The sequence below is a fragment of the Physeter macrocephalus genome, chromosome 20, assembly GCF_002837175.3.
Source record: "Physeter macrocephalus isolate SW-GA chromosome 20, ASM283717v5, whole genome shotgun sequence".
Classification (NCBI taxonomy): Eukaryota; Metazoa; Chordata; class Mammalia; order Artiodactyla; family Physeteridae; genus Physeter; species Physeter macrocephalus.
This window is the reverse complement of record NC_041233.1, coordinates 21,027,232-21,046,897: the sequence shown is the minus strand read 5'-3', so window position 1 is coordinate 21,046,897 and position 19,666 is coordinate 21,027,232. Positions and strand designations below refer to the sequence as shown.

Genomic DNA, 19,666 nt, shown 5'->3' with positions numbered 1-19,666 from the left:
GTCTAGAACCTACCAGAAAATCTTTAAGTGTGAGGTTCATCATCAATCAGTTAAGAGTCCAGGTTAATTCTACTCAAAAGTAAAACAAACCAACAACAAACTTAGGCAAAAACAAACAAATCCCAGACATCATGTTTGGAATTCATATAAATTACAAATTATCCCCCGCTAAAACACTGATTTTTAAAAATTAAAAAAGGTTGAGGGGGCTTCCCTGGTGGCGCTGTGGTTGAGAATCTGCCTGCTAATGCAGGGGACGTGGGTTCGAGCCCTGGTCTGGGAGGATCCCACATGCTGCGGAGCAACTAGGCCCGTGAGCCACAACTACTGAGCCTGCGCGTCTGGAGCTTGTGCTCCGCAACAGGAGAGGCCCACGCACCGCAATGAGGAGTGGCCCCCGCTAGCCACAACTAGAGAAAGCCCTCGCACAGAAACGAAGACCCAACACAGCAAAAATAAATAAATAAATAAAATAAACTCCTACTCCCAACATCTTAAAAAAAAAAAAAAAAAAAGAATCTAAGGTGGGGAAAAAATCTACTGAATATCCTGAATACACAATTCTAGACCCTTACAACATTAATCTTATTCCCTTGTTTTTGTTTTTTAAATTTTAATTGGAGTATAGTTGCTTTACAATGTTGTGTTAGTTTCTGCTGTACAGCAAAGTGAATCAGCTATATGTATACATATATCCCCCTTTTTGGATTTCCTTCCCATTTAGGTCACCACAGAGCACTGAGTAGAGTTCCCTGAGCCACAGTAGGTTCTCATTAGTTACCTATTTTATACAGAGTAATACATATATGTCAATCCCAATCTCCCAAACCCCTGCCCCGATATGTCTGTTCTCTACCTCTGTGTCTCTATTTCTGCTTTGCAAATAAGTTCATCTGTATCATTTTTCTAGATCTCTCTTGTTTTTAAGGTAAGTCAGTCGCCACACATGGGCAGAAAGGAGAAACCAGGACTAACAAAGTTAATTTAAATATAAAGAAGTGAGGAATGTCTTAACACCAACGTAAATTCAAAATGAAGTTAACTGCGGTGAGAATGGAGATAAAGGTACTGAAACTAGGGCACAGGTTCTAACCAGTAGTTCCTGTTAACCTTCTGAAACTGTATGTAAAATTACAGACAAGAAAGTCCAAAGCTTTCATCAGATTTTCAAAAGGATAACCTACCCAAAAAAGGTTAAGAACCACTGTTTTAGGAAAACAGAAGCAAAATTCTCTTGTAAACACAAGACAGGGAAAGAACCTAGGAAAAATTATTAGTATTTAAAATTCTTAGATTGGGATGTTCTGCACTCGACAAAAGTAATACCTTGTGATTCAAGCACCATACCCGCATGCATCTCCTTCACCCACCTGAGCTCTAACCTCAGATCTGCTGGTACCAATTTCCAGAACACTGGAAAGTACTGAGAGCTGCCACAGAAGGGCTCAGAGCTAATATCTCAGAAAGAGCTCTTTTTTTCCTACACAGCACTTAGTAAGTGGGATGATAGCTGATATCCACAATCTCTTTTCCACTGCTGACAGTCAATGTCATGAATTAGAAACTACAAAGCAGACTGATTGGTAGGAGAACTTTATGGGAAGGAAATTGACATTCTAGTAGTTGCTGCACACTACTAGCTAGTTAATTCAAATTTTGTGAAATCACTGTGCATGTGGTTGTGGTTTTTATATGTCTGCATAATGTAGCTCTCTTTAAAATCATTTACCTTTGCGATTTTAACCTCAATAAAGTACATTTCATTAAAATTTATTAATGCTCTTCTTTTTTGTGGCTATCTAAGAAGGTATCCTTGAATACCTGTTCATAGAATTCTCCACTCTTGTGAATTTCTATAATCAATATTCTGTAAGATAATTCTATACTTACAAAGTACAAAGGTATGAATCTCTAACTCAATCTTTCTCTCTCCATAAGTGGCCTAACACTTATCAGTTGGAGATTTTTTTTCCAATTACCCACATTGCAACAGTCTGTTCATTTATCTGTACCTAATTCAATATGACTGTTGAAGGTCTCATGGCCCATCTGAAACAGATATACTTATAACTATGTATCAATACTTGTACAGACAAACCTATGAAATGAGCCCTAAATGACCAAAGGCCACCAGAGGTTAATAAGTAAATCTAAGGGGTAAGTTTCCTTAAAGCTTTAAGGACAAATGTAAAATATATTATTTTCTAAAATGTAAAATCAGTTTCATATAACTGAAGCATTCGTTTTATGACATACTAGTAGTTATCACATACTGAATACCAGTGAACACACCATTAAAACACATAAGAGAAACCTGTCCCCTTGTCTGTTGTCCCTTGATCTTATCAAACTCACAAATTTAAAAATCCTTATTACCCTTATACCTAAGATGCATTACCCATCTTTACTAAGATGGGTCATCCTTCTGAAATAATAAAATTCAAAACCTCATATATATATACACATATGCATAACTGAATCACTTTGCTGTACACTTGAAACTAACACAACTATTAACTACACTTCAATTAAAAAAAAACTTAGAAGCAACCTTGGGCTAAAAAACCAAAAAATCTCTGGGACTTCCCTGGTGGTGCAGTTAAGAATCCGCCTGCCAATGCAGGGGATACGGTTCGAGCCCTGGTCTGGGAAGATCCCGCATGCTGCGGAGCAACTAAGCCCGGGCGCTACAACTACTGAGCCTGTGCTCTAGAGCCTGTGTGCTGCAACTACTGAGCCTGCATGCCTAGAGCCTGTGCTCCGCAAGAAGAGAAGGCACCGCAATGAGAAGCCCACGCACCGCAACGAAGAGTAACCCCTGCTCACCGCAACCAGAGAAAGCCCACGCACAGCAACGAAGACCCAATGCAGCCAAAAATAAATAAATAAATTTATATAAATAAATTAAAAATAAAATAATAAAAAAACAAAAAAACCTCAAGGTAACCAAGAAACTTCATTTTTTTCATCTTTTGCAAAATTTTTTTAAGGCACTGGTCAAGCAATGCTTTATCCTTCGAAATTTCCATATATCAATATATGTTCAAAAGCAATCTTACACTGTATGGAAAAAAAACAACATAAAGACGTGGGGGATCCTCTTTATAACTTGTGGATTTACTAAAACACGTATAAACCCAAGTTTTAAATCAAGTGAACAAGTCTCCTAAGTGTCATCTTCAACTCAACATCCTTCCTAAGAAGTGATCTTTAAAGATTAGATTTCACAGAAATTCAAAACTTTTGATGCCCTCATGCACAGATAACTTTCTTACAATCAGACAACTCACTGGTCAAGGCATTGCTATTGCTTTTGAGGTTCTATTCTAAGCCCATAATGTACCCAAATAAGTGGAAATACTCATTACTTTTTAAGAATTAGAAATTAAGGCATTAAGAATAAGAAATTAAGGGAGTCAAAGGTACAAACTTCCAGTTATAAAATAAATAAGTCATGGGCATATTAAAAAAAATAAGGCACAAAATAGTATTTTGAATATAACATATTCTAAATGTTGTAATCTTCTATACTGACCACATTGTTCAATACACTAGCCACCAGCCATATATGGCTATTTCAATTTAAATTAGTGAAAAGTAAATAAAATTAGAAATTCAGTCCCTCAGTCACATTAAACACATTTCAAGGGCTCAACAGCTACATGTGGTTAGAGGCTACCATATTAGATAATGAAGACACAGAACATATTCATCATCACAGAAAATTCTACTTAGTGGAGAGAACTGTTCTATAAAGAAGAACAGTTAATAAGTCTTAATAAAAAAGACTTATTAAGGCAAAGCCTTAAATAAGTCAGTGTTATATGGGAGTCTCTACAAAGATTAATAGCCTAGCAGACAACAGCTCTTCCACTCTCTTGAAGTCCCATGGAAGTGATGACTAGTGACCCTGGCCATAGTCTCTTCTAGCTACTACTCAAGTACGTTGGTCAACCCTCCCAGGAAGTTAAAGACACTATTTGTAATGTCATGATTTCTTCCATCCTTGAATGCCTCAGATATTTACCTAGTTTTCAACTCCATTTCTTTCAACGAGTTTTGTATCACCCAAAGTTAATATTCCAACTTTCAAGGTTACTTCCAATACATTTTCAGCTATAATAGACCAAAATTATTTCTCAGATCATAAAACACATAGTGCAAGAGAAGCCACAAATGCATAAACATGAGTTGCACACTCAACTAAGGCTAGAGAGATGGGCACTCACTGGTGTGTAGTTTGGTATGTTGATGCAGCTCTCACTGGATGAGAGCACAAATAAGGCATGCTCAGAGGATAAGGGAAAAAGTATGTACTAACAATGAGCCTTAACAGATTTCTGTGCATTTTTTTTTTTACTCTTAGAACAATGTTTTAGAGACAGTTTCTTGTTACATAGCACTAGTAGTGTTTAAAAAGAGTTAAGCCCACACCAGTAGCAATCTTCTTTTTGGCCATGCTGGCTTGCAGGATCTTAGTTCCCCTACCAGGGATCAAACCTGGGCCCCGGCAATGAAAGTGGGCAAAGCACCGCATCCTAACCACTGGACAGCCAGGGAATTTCTGCAATCTTCTTTCTCTACCAAATGAGTTGGAAATATCCAGCTTTATCAAGAGATAACTAATATAAGTATACATAGTACATCAGCTATTATTTGTTTGAAAAAGATCATGAATCTTGCAGTTTAACAATTTGAGCTTCTGACTCAAGAGATAGGGGTTTTAAAAGACAACCACTGGGCCAGATTAAAGAGGTAGAAAAAATGAAGTCATATTTTATGGAAGCATCTTTAGTGGTCATCAACAGATGAATGGATAAAGAAGATACGGGGTATACATATACAATAGAATACTACTCAGCCATAAAAAAGAATGAAATCTTGCCATATGCAGCAATATGGATGGACTTGGAAGGCATTATGCTAAGTGAAGTAAGTCAGACAGAAGAAAGACAAATACTGTACGATATCACTTATATGTGAAATCTAAAAAAATACAACAAACTAGTGATTATAACAAAAAGCAGATTCACAGATACAGAGAACAAACTAGTGGTTACCAGTTGGGAGAAGGCAGGGATGGGTAAGATTGGGATGGGGGAGCGGGAGGTACAAACTACTGAGTGTAAGATAAGCTAACAAGGACATATAGTACAGCACAGGAAATATAGCCAATATTTGTAATAACTTTGAATGAAGTGTGACCTTTAAAATTTGTACAGGGGAGACTTTCCTGGCAGTCCAGTGGTCAAGACTCCATGCTTCCAATGCAGGGGGTGCAGGTTCCATCCTTGGTCAGGGAACTAAGATCCCACATGCTGCATGGTGCAGCCAAAAATAAATAAATAATTAATTTTTTTAAATTCAAAAAATAAAATAAAATTTGCATAGGGAATTCCCTGGCAGTCCAGGTTAGTACTCGCTGCTCTCATTGCCATGGGCCCGAGTTCGATCCCTGGTCAAGGAACTAAGATCCCGCAACTTGCACGGCACAGCCAAAATAAATAAATTAACTAATAAAATAAAATAAAATTCGTATAAAACAATTTTAAATGAAGTCACATTTAAAACAATTGTATTTGCCTCAGTCACCTGTGTTAAGGTACTACATAGCACTACGATCTTAACGCCTGAACTAGTTCATTTTTTGTCTATAGCCAGAATGTAGTCATCTTACAAATGGTCAAAGAAATGGGTGAGAAAATAGGTCTGAATTGGCTAAATCCACCGAAACACTTTAACACTGTTGCAATTATGTACATACACACATGCAAATATTTTGAATCAAATATACTGAAGATACTCCTAAGTCACTATAACTAATCTAAGGGATATTTAAAGTTTCAGTCAGTGATCTGCCAGCTCTCTCTCTCAATGTCCCTTTACACAACAGAAAATTGTTAAGCTTTCAAATCTAAAAGCTCTGGTCCCAATTATGACTGTCATTGAATATGTAACACAGCACTTCAGCTAGGAGACAGAAAAAAGGGTAAATATTTAAAAAGAAGTATTTCAGTGTAGGAGATATGAGAAATGAGGCTGGAAATACAGAAGATCTTGAATACCATCTCAAGGAGTTTGAACTGTATTCTAAAAGTCCTTGAAGATATTTTTGAGGATGACTAAAAGAACAGAGTAGGGCTTCCCTGGTGGGGCAGTGGTTGAGAGTCTGCCTGCTGATGCAGGGGACACGGGTTCGTGCCCTGGTCTGGGAAGATCCCACATGCCGCAGAGCGGCTGGGCCTGTGAGCTATGGCTGCTGAGCCTGCGCGTCCGGAGCTTATGCTCCGCAACGGGAGACGCCACAGCAGTGAGAGGCCCGCGTACCGCAAAAATTAAAAAGAACAGAGTAATGGAAGAAACAATAACCACAATTTTGAGGTCCTAACATTGGACTCTTCTGTGACCTTATGCTGATAAACAAATTTCTTCACTTTTCTGGGCCTCAAATTCTTCATCTGTTAGAAAAGAGTTGAGACAGAATCTAGTTCAGGGCCCATTCAGCTTTGGAAAATTCAGTAATTTAGATAGAAATTATGCTTTAGGAATATCACATCTGACAGACACTGGAGCTGGGGGAGAAATAATAAACAGCATATCCAGTAAAAGAGGAAAGCAAATAAAAGTAGTTAGAACTTAATAAAGGATAATAAATATAGAGTATGACTAAGTGATAGACAGGGAAAAGAGCATCCTGACTTAAGTGAATGATTTACGGTAAGCATTACAGATTAGGATATAAAGCTTTGGGAAAGGTATGGAAGGGTCTGAAAGTTAGGTGAGAGACTTTGGCATAGGATCTGCAAGCAAGCGAAAGCTGATGCAGTTATCAGCTTGTAAAGTTATCCAGGAAGATCCCACACGCCACGGAGCAACTAAGCCCGTGTGCCACAACTACTGAAGCCCACGTGCCTAGAGCCCGTGCTCTGCAACAAGAGAAGCCATGGCAATGAGAAGCCCAGGCACCACAACGAAGAAGAACCCCCGCTTGCTGCAACTAGAGAAAGCCCATGCGTAGCAACAAGGACCCAACTCAGCCAAAAATAAATAAATAAACTTATTAAAAAAAAAAAAAAAAAACTGTTTACACAAATCCCATTATTTACATTTGGAAACTCTATTGTCAAATATGGAAAAGGAGACCTATATTTACTACTGACTTTGACTAGTTTTTAAACCTTTGGTGTCTCCTTCGCTCAGTTTTAAAATGAAAACAAAGAGTATAGTATACATTTAAGTAATTACAATACAAATGTTAAGAGCTACAGACAATAGAATTCCACCATAACAGCTATTCTACGGGAACAATACAGGAACGAAATTAAAACAAATTATATGCAGAAAAAAACAGGTAAACATGCTTAGTTTACCAAAATACCAGTACACAGCACTTGTTTCTGGACACAAAGTAGCTGCTAATAATTCCTGTTTCCACAAAACTAAGTCATTGGGACTTCCCTGGTGGTGCAGTGGTTGAGAGTCCGCCTGCTAATGCAGGGGACACGGGTTCGAGCCCTGGTCTGGGAGGATCCCACATGCCGCGGAGCGACTGGGCCCGTGAGCCACAACTACTGAGCCTGCGTGTCTGGAGCCTGTGCTCTGTAACAAGAGAGGCCACGATAGTGAGGGGCCCGCGCACCGCAATAAAGGGTGGCCCCCGCTAGCCACAACTAGAGAAAGCCCTCGCACAGAAACGAAGACCCAACACAGCAAAAATAAATAAATAAATTTTAAAAAAAAAAAAAAAAAAGAAAAAAAAGAATCCGCCTGCCAATGCAGGGGACACTGGTTTGAGCCCTGGTCCAGGAAAATCCCACATGCCGCGGAGCAACTAAGACCGTGCGCCACACCTACTGAGCCTGCACTACAGAGCCCGCAAGCCCCAACTACTGAAGCCCGCACGCCTAGAGCCCGTGCTCTGCAACAAGAGAAGCCACCACAATGAGAAGTCCACGCACCACAACGAAGAGTAGCCCCTGCTCGCCGCAACTAGAGAAAGCCTGTGCGCAGCAACGAAGACCCAACGCAGCCAAAAATTAATTAATTAATTAAATTTTTAAAAAAGAGAAAGGTCACCTATATAACAAGATAATCTTGTCCATCATATCTAGAACACCGAAATTAGACGATCACATTGTCTCTGCAACTGACCTCAAATAACAAAATTTTAAGTAAAATGTAGAAAGAACTAGTATCAGGTATGTCATAAGTAAAAATATATTCAAATTAACAGAATAAGGTGAAACTTTTCTGGGTACTCAAAGAAACCCAAAATTTCATTCTGTAAACTCCTTATGAAACCTGCTTTAATTTTCAAACCATAAGTCAAGAAACATTAAAAAAAAAAAAGTCTCCCTAAGAGCAATGGGAAGAAATATTGAAACAAACACTTTCAACGACATATTTTGTTACTTTATTTTGAAAATGACTTTTTGTTGACTTTATTTTGAAAATGTAAATATTCATTTGCTCCTTTTACATCTATTTATCATTTTCCTTTGCTTGATAAATTCTTTAGAGCTGGTGTTTCTACTTTAAATTCAAATAATTGAAAACCAGTCATGTATAATTTTATAAAGTATGGATTAATACAATTATTTTTAAATATAACTTACGAATACTGACACCTTAACATGACAAATGAGGAACCTCTAACATAATTAAACCAATTAATCAATTTAATGTTTGAATAACTATATATAACTGTCCAAACTGCTGTGTAAAACAGATATTTTGCTAGTTGGTCCATGAATTTTTAAAAGAAGCTTCACAGATAAGCTTAAAACATACAGCATTTGCAAACTTTTTTACAATATTATGCATAGCCTAATTCACATAGTTATATCTCCAACCCGACATACATCTACAGTACATGTGTTCAGAAGAAGCCTGACCTGGCTGAGATACCGCAGTGGCTGTAAACTGAGTAGCCCATGGCGGATTCTTCTGTCCTCCAAACTGAGCCATGATAAAAGGGGGAGGGAGAAAACCTTCACTTGTTTGTCTTCTATAGCAGCGATCTATTAAGAAAGGATCCACAGGTTAAAGTTCAACCAAACTACAAATATCACAAAAGTATTATTTTAAAGAAATGTTCAATTTGTCAAGGACATCTTCGTAGGCCAAGTATAAATAACAAGGGGCATATGAACGTCCGATACGCAGCAAAAACATTTCACATCAAGTAGTTCACCAAAAGTACCCAATTTCAATATATGACATTTGGGGTAGACTTATAAGAAAGGCACATCCTTCTGCGACTACAAACTGTCACATTTAAAGAGAATACCATCTGTTGTTTTCTATCCAATTCTTAACAATAAAAAGTACTCAGCCTTACGTTCAAAAGAAATATAGCCTGCGTGTTTCTTTTGGCAATGAGCTGGGGACTGAAAGTGGAGAAACCAATAACGGAAGCTAGGACGAGACACCGAATAAAGGGATTCAAGAATATCATTTAGATAACGAACATCTCCTTACTTCCTAGAGCAGGGAAGGAACTGGGGGGCTCCTTTTCTCTCCCCTCCCTCGAGTGGAAAGACAGTTGAAATAACGGATGCCCCTTAAAGAACCATCGCGAAGACCCCTCCCCCCAAAATCAAGACAGAAGAGGCGAAGATCTCAGCCCGCGCACTCCCTTTCCCCCCACTCCTCGGAGGGACCAGAGCTTTGCCATCCATCTTCCTCCAGTCCTAGCTCCTCGGGGGCCGCAGACTAGGGGAGGCGGAATCCTCCGTCCCACGAGACTAGGCGAACGCCAAGAGGGGGATACCGAGAGCCCTGATCCCCTTAAGCCCCCGGCGGGGCGGAGAAGGCCTCCATCCCCCAAAAGCCGTGCCGCCGGGAGCGGCCCCGACATCCCGGACCGCAGCCCAGGAGGCTAAAGCCTCAGCGGCTCGAGAGCTAGGGACGGCGGTCAGCAGTCCCTTCGAGCCCGCTAGGCCGAGGATGAGGTCGATGGTCGCCGGGGACACCCGAGGGGTCGCCGGAAAAAAAGCGAGGCGGTGGGGGAGGGGCCGGCCGCGCGGGGCCTGCTCCGACCCGCACAAAAGGGACCGTGTCCCTCCCGTCCCAGTCCCACGAGAGCCCCACCGTCGCCGGCCTACGGACGCCGTGCTACCAAAACGGTCGCCCCCAGCCCTTCCGTGGATCCGACTGGACGTTAAGAACCCCGGCTCAGCTGCTGGCCGCTCCAACCGCGAGGACCAGACCTTCACCTGAACCCGGTCCCGGATAACACCGAAGCCATTTCAAACCCGTCAGCCTTACGCGCATGCGCCAACTTCCCCCTTTTCCTCCGCGCCTCTCCCCTCCTCCCCATCTCTCGGAGGAACGGCGCTTACGGGCCTGCGTTCTACGTGCGCGCTTCCCAGCGAGCCTTCAAGACGCTCACCCCTCATACTACGCAGCTAGAACTAGAGCGCGCCTAAGAAGGGTTACCTTGGCCTCGCATAATAATGAGGCTGTGTCTCTGCGCAAGCTCAAAGGAAAAGGCGTCCCTGAGTGTGGGAAGGAAAAGAATCGGCAGTCACGTGATCCGATAAGCCTTCCGCCATTTTGTGTTTTTTCGCTTTTTTTTTTTTTTTTCCGTACAAGTATTTGGAAGAATGGATATATCCAGTGGCGTCTGCTAACTTTTTTTAAAAATTGCGATGAAATTCACTTAACGTATAATTCACTGCTCTAAGTATTTTATGTTGTACAATTCAGGGGCTTTTAGTATCTTCATACGAAAAGCAACCACCATCGCTTCCTCCCTTGAGACAAACCCCTACCCATCAGTCACTGCTTAATCCCTGCTCCCTCCAGCCCCAGGCAGCCACTAATCGGCTTTCTCTGTATGGATTTACCTGTCCTAAACATTTCATATTAATAGAATCATACAACATACGGCCTTTCGTGGCTAGCTTTTGTAATTTACTATATTGTGTCCAAGGTTCATATTGTAGCAGGCATCAGTACTTCATTCGATTTTATAGCTAAAATAATTACTTTTTTTTTTTAGCGGTACGCGGACCTCTCAGTGTTGTGGCCTCTCCCGTTGCGGAGCACAGGGTCCGGACGCGCAGGCTCAGCGGCCATGGCTCACGGGCCCAGCCTCTCCGCGGCATGCGGGATCTTCCCGGACCAGGGCACGAACCCGTGTCCCCTGCATCGGCAGGCAGACTCTCAACCACTGCGCCACCAGGGAAGCCCAGCCCTAAAATAATTACTTTCAATGGATAATACCACATTTTGTTTATCCATTTGTCAGTTGATCTTTTGGGTTGTCTCCACTTTGGGGCTATTATGAATAATGCTGCTATGAACATTCAGATACAAGTATTTGTTTGAACTCCTGTTTTCAATTCTCTTAGGTTTATACCTAGGAGTGGAATTCTGGGTTACCTGGTAAATTCTATACTGAACTTTTTGAGGAACTGCGAACCTGTTTTCACAGTGACTACACCGGTTTACATTCCCAGGGTTAACAACATAAAGTATCCATTCTATGAATATGGAATATCTTTCCATTTATTTAGGTCTTTTAAAATTTCTTTCAACATGTATTACGTATTTCAGAGTTCAATTTCTCACATCTCCTTTTTTATCCTGGCCATACCACAATCTGTGGGATCTTAGTTCCCAGAGGAGGTACCGAATTGGTCCTGCCAGTGGAAGCGTAGAGTTGTAACCCCTGGACCGCCAGGGAATTCCCCCCAAGATATGTTTTTAAAAGATTACTGTTTTAAAAGATCACTCATGGGACTTGGCCCAGGTTTGGTCCCTGGTCAGGGAACTAGATCCCACATGCTGCAACTAAGAGTTCATATACTGAAACTGAAGATCCCACACATGGCAACACAGATCGTGCATGTCGCAACTAAGACCCTGACGCAGACAAATAAATAAATTTTTAAAATATTTATTTGGCTGCATCTGGGTCTTAGTTGCAGCAGGTGGGCTCCTTAATTGCAGCACACAGGCTCCTTAGTTGCAGCATGCATGTGGGATCTAGTTCCCTGACCAGGGGTGGAATCTGGGCCCCCTGCATTGCGAGTGTGGAATCTTAACCACTGCACCACCAGGGAAGTCTCAATAAATATTTTTTAAAAATAAAAAATAAAATATTACTCAAGCTGTTGTCTAAAGAGCATCTAAAAGATAAAGGCAGGAATTTCCTGGCAGTTCAGTGATTAGGACTTAGTGCTTTCACTGCCTGGGTTCAATCCCTGGTCCCTAGTCCCTGGTGGGGGCAATAAGATATAGATAAAGGATATTAGTTGAGCTGTTTATTCTTTCATCCCCTAGGGTGTTGCCCAGGTCTGTTTGTATGTTCAGCACCTCACATGTCACCCTTTTAACCAGTCAGGAAGAACGTGGAAAATGTAGTCTCTAGATGCCCAGCTAAACCTGGGGAGGAGGTGGGGAAGGGGAGGTGGAGGGGAATGGAGTTGTTCCTATCACTAGAAGGAAGAAGAGGACTACCAGGATGCTACAGAGAAGTAGGTTTCAAACTAGATGAATTTAAAGTAACTTATTTTTCTGTGATATTTGCTGGAATATCACTAAACACTTATTGTCAATATATTTTTTCATTTCAGGTTTCAATAAATACTTTAGGATGTCAGCTTTAAAATACTGTTAGCATACTGTGTTCAGGATTAAGTTTTATTAAAATAATGATACATCCAAGGGAGGGCATGAGTCAATCTAGAACCAAGTTGATTATCAGCTTTGCTAAAAACTAGGGGTGTGAGCTTAACCATTTTAAGCTCCTGAATTGATCTATAAAGTGGGGCTGATAAGAGCCCTTGCTTAATAGCATCACTGTGGGGATAAATAGTTTACATAAAATGCAAGGTTTCTGCCTCATAATAAGGATTCCATAAGTGTAGCCATCTTAATTTTGTGTTGAACCCAATCCATACATTTGGTCATCTCCAAATATTAAATCTTATAGTCCTTTGTAGTTTAAAATGTGTGAATTTTATTGGATATTAAATTTTAAAAATATGATTTTGAAGAGGAAAGAAAAATTAGACCACCAGGTGCAAAATAGAAGTATAAAATTTATTTAAAACGACCCACAAATTTCTGTGTAATCAGGAATGATACAATTTGCAATAGTTTTTTTAAAAACTCATGACAAAGATTTAAAATATAATTTCAATTACAGTATTCATTTAGCCTTATTCAGTTAGAACAATCAAAAAAAAAAGAAACTTTATGCTCTAAATAAATGAGACACACAGGAAAATATAATAGACACTTTTCACAACTATCTTACATGTATGTTTCAAAACTAGTACATTTCAAAGCATTTTGCTACATAAACATGAAATCATGTACAACTGCTGTGCACCAAAATTTAGCTTAATTAGGTCTTTCAAGTAACATGCAATTCCAACTCACAAGTCTTCAAGTACTGCTAGTAAGTGTTCCCTTGTATGCAGAGCACTACATATTGATCCTGAATAGAAATCATCATAATTAAGATTATCTCTTTCCCTTCTACATGTTGAAGTGCTTTCTCTTTAAACTGTTTCCCCCTTACGTTAAGAACCAAAAACGGATATATGTGGGGTTTGAAAATCTTTTCCTTACTAACCTATTTCAATGTATGGGATATTTAATACAGTAGGACGGCAATAGGTAAAATCCTCCAAAGGGAAAAACCAAAGGTACAAAATAAATAGTAAATACACCCCAAAGAGAGAAAAAATCAGCTAGAGACAGGAATATTATTTTGTGAAATTGATAATTCTCTATTGGGAATTTAGTACTACTCTACTTCACCATGGTGAAGAATCTGAATATTTTACTCCCACTAATGATGAATATAATGTCTTCTCCTTCAAAACGGGATATTGATATGCATGTGAATCTATTTGGTTGGTCACCACGTATCATAAGAGAAAATGAAGAAACCAGAAATCAATGCTTTTCTTTCTGTTGAGTAGTTTTTCGACCTTCTCTTTAGGAAACACTTCGTGATTTCTTAGTAACCCAAAGAGGACCATCCACCCATACGTAACAATGCAAAAGCTGCCCTTTATTTTTACCACAAGACCATTCTGGAAAAATATTTCTCTCAAAGCACCTATCACAATGTTATCTCATAAAAGTTTTTTTTTTTTAAAGGCCATATATCTTTGTGTTTTTTTAAGGGCTCTTTTTGTAAAGTCCTATGTCATCAGCTATTTATTTTATAATGTCACAAAGATGCATTAGCGAGGCTAGGCAGTTACTGAACTGAATCACCAAAAATGTTATTTGACTATTTAGGGCAGTCTGGCCTATGTTTTTTGTTAGTAATCCATAATCTACTGATGAAATAGGCCAACTTTCCTACCTCTTTATATTTATAAAGAGCTTACTAAAAACTTTACTAATACATCTCATTATTTTTCTTAACTTTCTGGGCCAAAGTATGTTTAATCTTTGACCCAGAGATTTTATGTGGCTGGAAAAGTGGAACAAAAAACAAAACAATTTCAAATAAGTGGGAGACAGAGCTATCTCTTAGAGATGCCAAAAATTTTACATTTTACCATGAGTGCCTGGGAACTAAAATAATCAGTTTACCCAGCACATTCCCTTCAAGAAAATCGCATTTCAGTTTACAAAAACAGTAAACTTCGATTATGAATTGCTGACCTTGGTCTTTAAAAATATTATTTAGGAGGTTTCCCTTTGTTTCAGTAGTACAGGGACATTCTTTAAACAACAAAGAAAAAATTTTTTTACAGGGGAAAAAATAAAACTTCATTAATCTAAGTCCTAACGCAGAAGTCCTAGGAATTTGGGCAGACCTTCCAACGTATGAATAAGAAAATAGCTGGCTAAAATAAATAGTGGAGACAAAATACCTCAGAAGCATATTTTCTCTACAATAAGATTTTGTATTATTCTTAGATTAGGTCTGACAAAATTTCCACTCAATAACACTGTCGTAAGTCATAGTTTATGGCACAGAAATGTGTTCAGCAGTCTGCAGATATTACCTGTTTTAGTTTCACATGTGTGATTTGAAGCAAGCCATTTGCTGTTCTTGCCAATCTGCAGCTTCCTCACCTGTAAGATGGGAACATTGTTCTCTGTCCAACCATCAGTGTTGGGGAGAAAAAAGCAGCACATAGGAAAGCAGTTTGATAGCCTAAAACATTATAGAGTACAAGGATTATAATTCTTCTTACTTCCATATTTGCTTTCAAAAGGGTTCCTCATTTTGAGCTGCTATTTTTCAGAAGAAACTGGTATGGAGTGGGGAGTAGAAACATTACAACTTGCTTTTGAGCTGGTAGGTGAACCTGCGGGCTGCTTATAGGAACAAAATTCTCCCTCTTTTCTGCCCCTTAACTTCCCCCTCAAAAGAGCTTCTGATGACTGATTGACATAAGAACTGTTCGGATTTCTTTCTGTCCATTTTTTTAACTTTCTCACCCAGATCATAAAACAGTTCCTATTATTGCCAACAAATTTACATTAGAAAATAGAAACCATCCACAAAATTGAGCTGGGAGATAAGGAGGAAAACACGCAAAAAAACAAACAGAAAAAACTTTCTATTCTATACATCAGGGGTCCCCAACCCCGGGGCTGCACAGCAGGAGGTGAGCGGCGGGCGAGCGAGCGAAGCTTCATCTGCGGCTCCCCATCGCTCCCCGTCGCTTGCATTACCGCCTGAGCCATCCCCTCCCACCCCACCACGCTGTGGAAAAATTGTCTTCCATGAAGCCGGCCCCTGGTGCCAAAAATGTTGGGGACCGCTGCTATAGATCACACCCGATAATTCAAAGTCACCAGTCAGACAATTGATAATTAGTATGATGCGTTATACAGAAATAGCAGAGCCAAACAGAGTGCTAGAATGTATAACTTCTTACACAACTTTTTGTAAAACACTCAAACACTAATAAATAAGTTGAGGGTCAAACATTGCTGGGATAGGTAAGGGGAACACTTGATGCTAACCTGGGGTTCCTTAAAACTGAATTTGCCTCTAACTGAAAGGGCTGAATAAAAGCTTTTAATTCTTTTTGTTATTATTCCAAAAAGGATTGGTGAAACAATTTTAAAAGACAGGAAAAGACAACCTGAGCTAGATCACTGCTATCCTTAAAATGAACCCTGTGTGTTTGTGTAGGGGACATGGGGGATGGAGACAGAACAGAGAGGGTGGAAGCAATAGAGTTTTAATTTAAAGAAAATTAAAGAGGATTAAAAACTGTAAAAAGAATGAAAGTACACTTAGTGACATTGTAGCTTCAGTAAAATGAGAAAAGAAAAATAATAACAAGCAGAGTTTCTAGTCAAAGATGATAAGTTTATGCCTAGCCAAATGGAGAAGAAACCAATTTACTTTCCAATATAGTTTCTCCACAAATGAAAATGTTTCTGACAGTTGTGAGATTTTTTTCCTGGTGAATGAGACAAGAGAGAATGCCTTTCATAACAGCTGCTAGGAAATTTTTTTTTTTTAATTTTTAGGAAAACTAGGTTTATACTGTTAACCCAGGGTTTCCAAAGTTGCACTCACACATAAATGGGTTAAATCGACTAATATATAACATTTCTACCTTACACTAAGTTTTGCTTTAATTTAAGGGACATCTATGGCTGAACAAACTAGAAGAAAATTTATGACCCAGGCAGGGTCACGGACATCACAGTAGGGATGGGGAAGGAGTACAACCAACAAAGAAAAGATTAATGTTAGACTTTTAAAGCTAGAAATATTAAACATTGTATACTAGCCAAAGAGAAACACATTTTGGTGCCCTTACAGAAGAAGGGAAAATGAGGAGTGGCAAAATTAGAAATACATTTGGATTACTTGAAGGAACAAAACACATGCCCTTTGAAGCGAACAATGGTATTCGATTGGGTGCCCAGAAGAAACTGGCATTGAAACAAAGTCATTCAGGTCCTGGAACGCAGAGAATTAAAGTCTGTAGAGTTCATTGTGGACAAAAAAAGTGATGTCCTGCATAAAAGGAAGCTCCACCATCTCCAAAATTAACAGAGGAACTTACACTCTTATTTTATACACTAGAGAAAAGCAAAGATTCCAATGTTCTCAAAACATTTTAAGAAAATACACAAATTCCACTTCTGATAAAGGACATACTGATTCTTTCCAAACTGTATTCCAGAGCTGTGGATGGCATCTTTTTTTTTTTTTTTTTAAGTTGAGAATTGTGTTTTATTCAGAGGAATTCAAGCCCAGGAGGCAATGTCTCAGATAGTTCTGAGGGACTGCTCCTGGCATCATTTTCTAAACCTGTTAGAAGAAAGCTCAACATGGAGCATAATTTGATTTAGATAAATCCAGACTTCTTCAGAAATCAGAGCACTGATTCTATCACTTGGTTAAGTGTGCCACAACCACTGACATTGAAGTTATACAAGTTCGATACATTTATGGGCAAGTTTAGGAGCTGTGCACAACAAAAATATTCTAATACTCATAGATAGTCCCATCAAAATAAACTATGCTGGGACTTAGTTGTGAGGCCAACTAGGCAAGAGTGTGAATAGACTGTACAACTATGGCTAGGGAGTATGTACAATAGAAATATACTTTCCCCAATTATTCCAACCATTCAGTCTTTTCTAACTCCTTATATATGCCAAACACTTGTTCGAGGGGAAATAAAAACCTGTACTCTATCAGTACTTGATATTTGTTTATTGAAATAGCAAATAGGACTATTGCCACATTTTGTGAGATGAATTAACAGGACAGCTTCATAGGTAAAAGTCATCTAGATTTCCCACACAAGGCCCACAAAACTCTGCAGGCAGGGAAATCTTGATCCAATTTCACTTAAATTCTTTCCCTGAACCACTCAGAAAAAAACTCAAAACCATTTTATTTTTGACTTGTACCAAAAATAAGGTTACTTCCCAGCAATAAAATCCCCTGTGGGTGAGCAGATCAAGTCTGTTTTCCTACAGTCCTCTTAACCACAAAGTGGCCTTCATTTGACTGTTTAAATTTTAATTACAAACATAACTGCACATTGACACTCACATCTGCTGTCTGGGCTCCAGTGACTGAATTGTATGTCTTCTAAGGTGTCTTCCAGGGCTGTGACAGGCCTCTATATTACCTTATTTCACAATTCTCATCAAAAATTTCTACAAAAGATCAAAATTCCCAGTTGTACTAAATCTAGACAAAAAAGATTTCCATGCATCAAGAAGTCGTGAAGTAGAAGGTAGCTATATATTAAAGGTCACATACAGCTACTGATTTACTTGGCACATTCAAAGGAAATGCTGTGCCCATATTCAGTGGAAGTTGTCATGCAATGTCAAAAGTTTGTTCCAGATAAAAGATATAATTTGTTTTAAGAAGACTAATTTAAATAGATTGGGGTGATTTTCATACATGCTATTGTGAAATAAATGATAATCAGTAGGAGTCCACTGAAGTAGTAACATTAGAAAGTAGGTTACTTCATATGAATTAAGTCAGTATCTCATTTACACAGGGGTATGCATTCAATTAACTATGCAGTGGGGTTATGTCTAATTGCTTATGAATCTCATCTAGTTGAAATTCTATATTTAACAAATGAAATTGTTTCATCCACATGCAGATTGCATAATAAAGATGTGGAAGGTTATTTAAGATGCAAACATTTTACTAACATGTTGCAAAAATTTACCTATAGTTAAACACTTTCAGCTAGCCTCACTTTCCAATAATATATTTCAATCAGGTTTATGACATGATGTATTGGTACTTTGTGGATGAATTGGAAAGATGTAGGTGAGGCTGACAAGCACAAGAAAAACTTTTCATCGATGGCCTGAGATCCATTAGAAGCAGGATTCTGAAGGGCAGCATGACATTTTGTAGGATTCTACAACAGGTAGGAATTATTCTCTCATTATAGTTGGCAACTTTGTAACTACTATGAACAGGTTGGGCTAACTTGGGAGTCAAGTATCAATGAATTCAATTATCATACCATGAACAAAGGCAGAAGATTAAAAACCCAATGAGTGCTATAAAAGGGGTAAAACAAAAGCTGATAGTACAGTAAAACATAACAGAAGTGTAGAAATAATGTTAGATGACCAGTTTTCTGAGTGAAAATGTCATTTCAAACAAATTTATTTCCTTGCTTCATGAGAAAGAGCATTCTAAAAACAGTATAGCCAGCATACAATCACAATGCTGCAGGACACTGAATAAGCATGAGCTTTGAAAAAAAAAAAAAAAAAAAAAGTCACAGGGCAAACAACGGGATGGTACACTGTGAAATTTAGGAAATAGAGTTCAACAAGGAAGGAATCATATGTGGGTCCCACCAAGGGGTTATCAGTTGAGGCAGGCCATTCATGGTGTTACTTACAATAACAGAATGGAAATATTTTAGTTGAGATAGGCTATTTTCATGTACTTGTTTTGGTAAATTGCAACTAACTTCACAAATCCAAATAGTCCCCTAAGTCAACATTGGTGCTTCAAGTTTAGATTGTTAAGGAATTTATTTAAAGTTGGTGACAAACTGATTTGAATTACTGCAGATGTATCACAATGGATTGTTTTGAAGGAAATTTGCTATTTTTGAAAAATATGTGTTAGATTATCTTTTAGGATTTTAATTCTTCAAGTTTAATATGTCATGGGTGGTGACAAAGAAAAACAAAAGCTAATACTTAAATT

The 19,666-nt window shown here is 38.8% G+C and overlaps 1 protein-coding gene across 5 annotated transcripts in view; it reads right to left on the bottom strand.

Annotated features, from left to right (window-relative positions):
• CCAR1 (cell division cycle and apoptosis regulator 1) overlaps positions 1-10,461 on the bottom strand; it is a 52,885-nt gene extending 42,424 nt beyond the window's left edge. Inside the window, exons 1-2 of one of the 5 annotated variants that reach the window (XM_028481058.2) lie at positions 10,441-10,461; positions 8,895-9,020 (exon numbers count right to left, since the gene is read on the bottom strand). In XM_028481058.2, the coding sequence (XP_028336859.1) occupies positions 8,895-9,020; positions 10,441-10,453 (139 nt within the window). In that variant the 5' untranslated portion in view covers positions 10,454-10,461. Of the gene's footprint in view, positions 1-8,894; positions 9,021-10,092; positions 10,306-10,343; positions 10,401-10,440 lie in introns of those variants that run through there. The other 4 variants (XM_007121052.4, XM_007121049.3, XM_007121051.4 and 1 more) reach the window with 4 other exon arrangements.
• Positions 10,462-19,666: the final 9,205 nt, after the last annotated feature.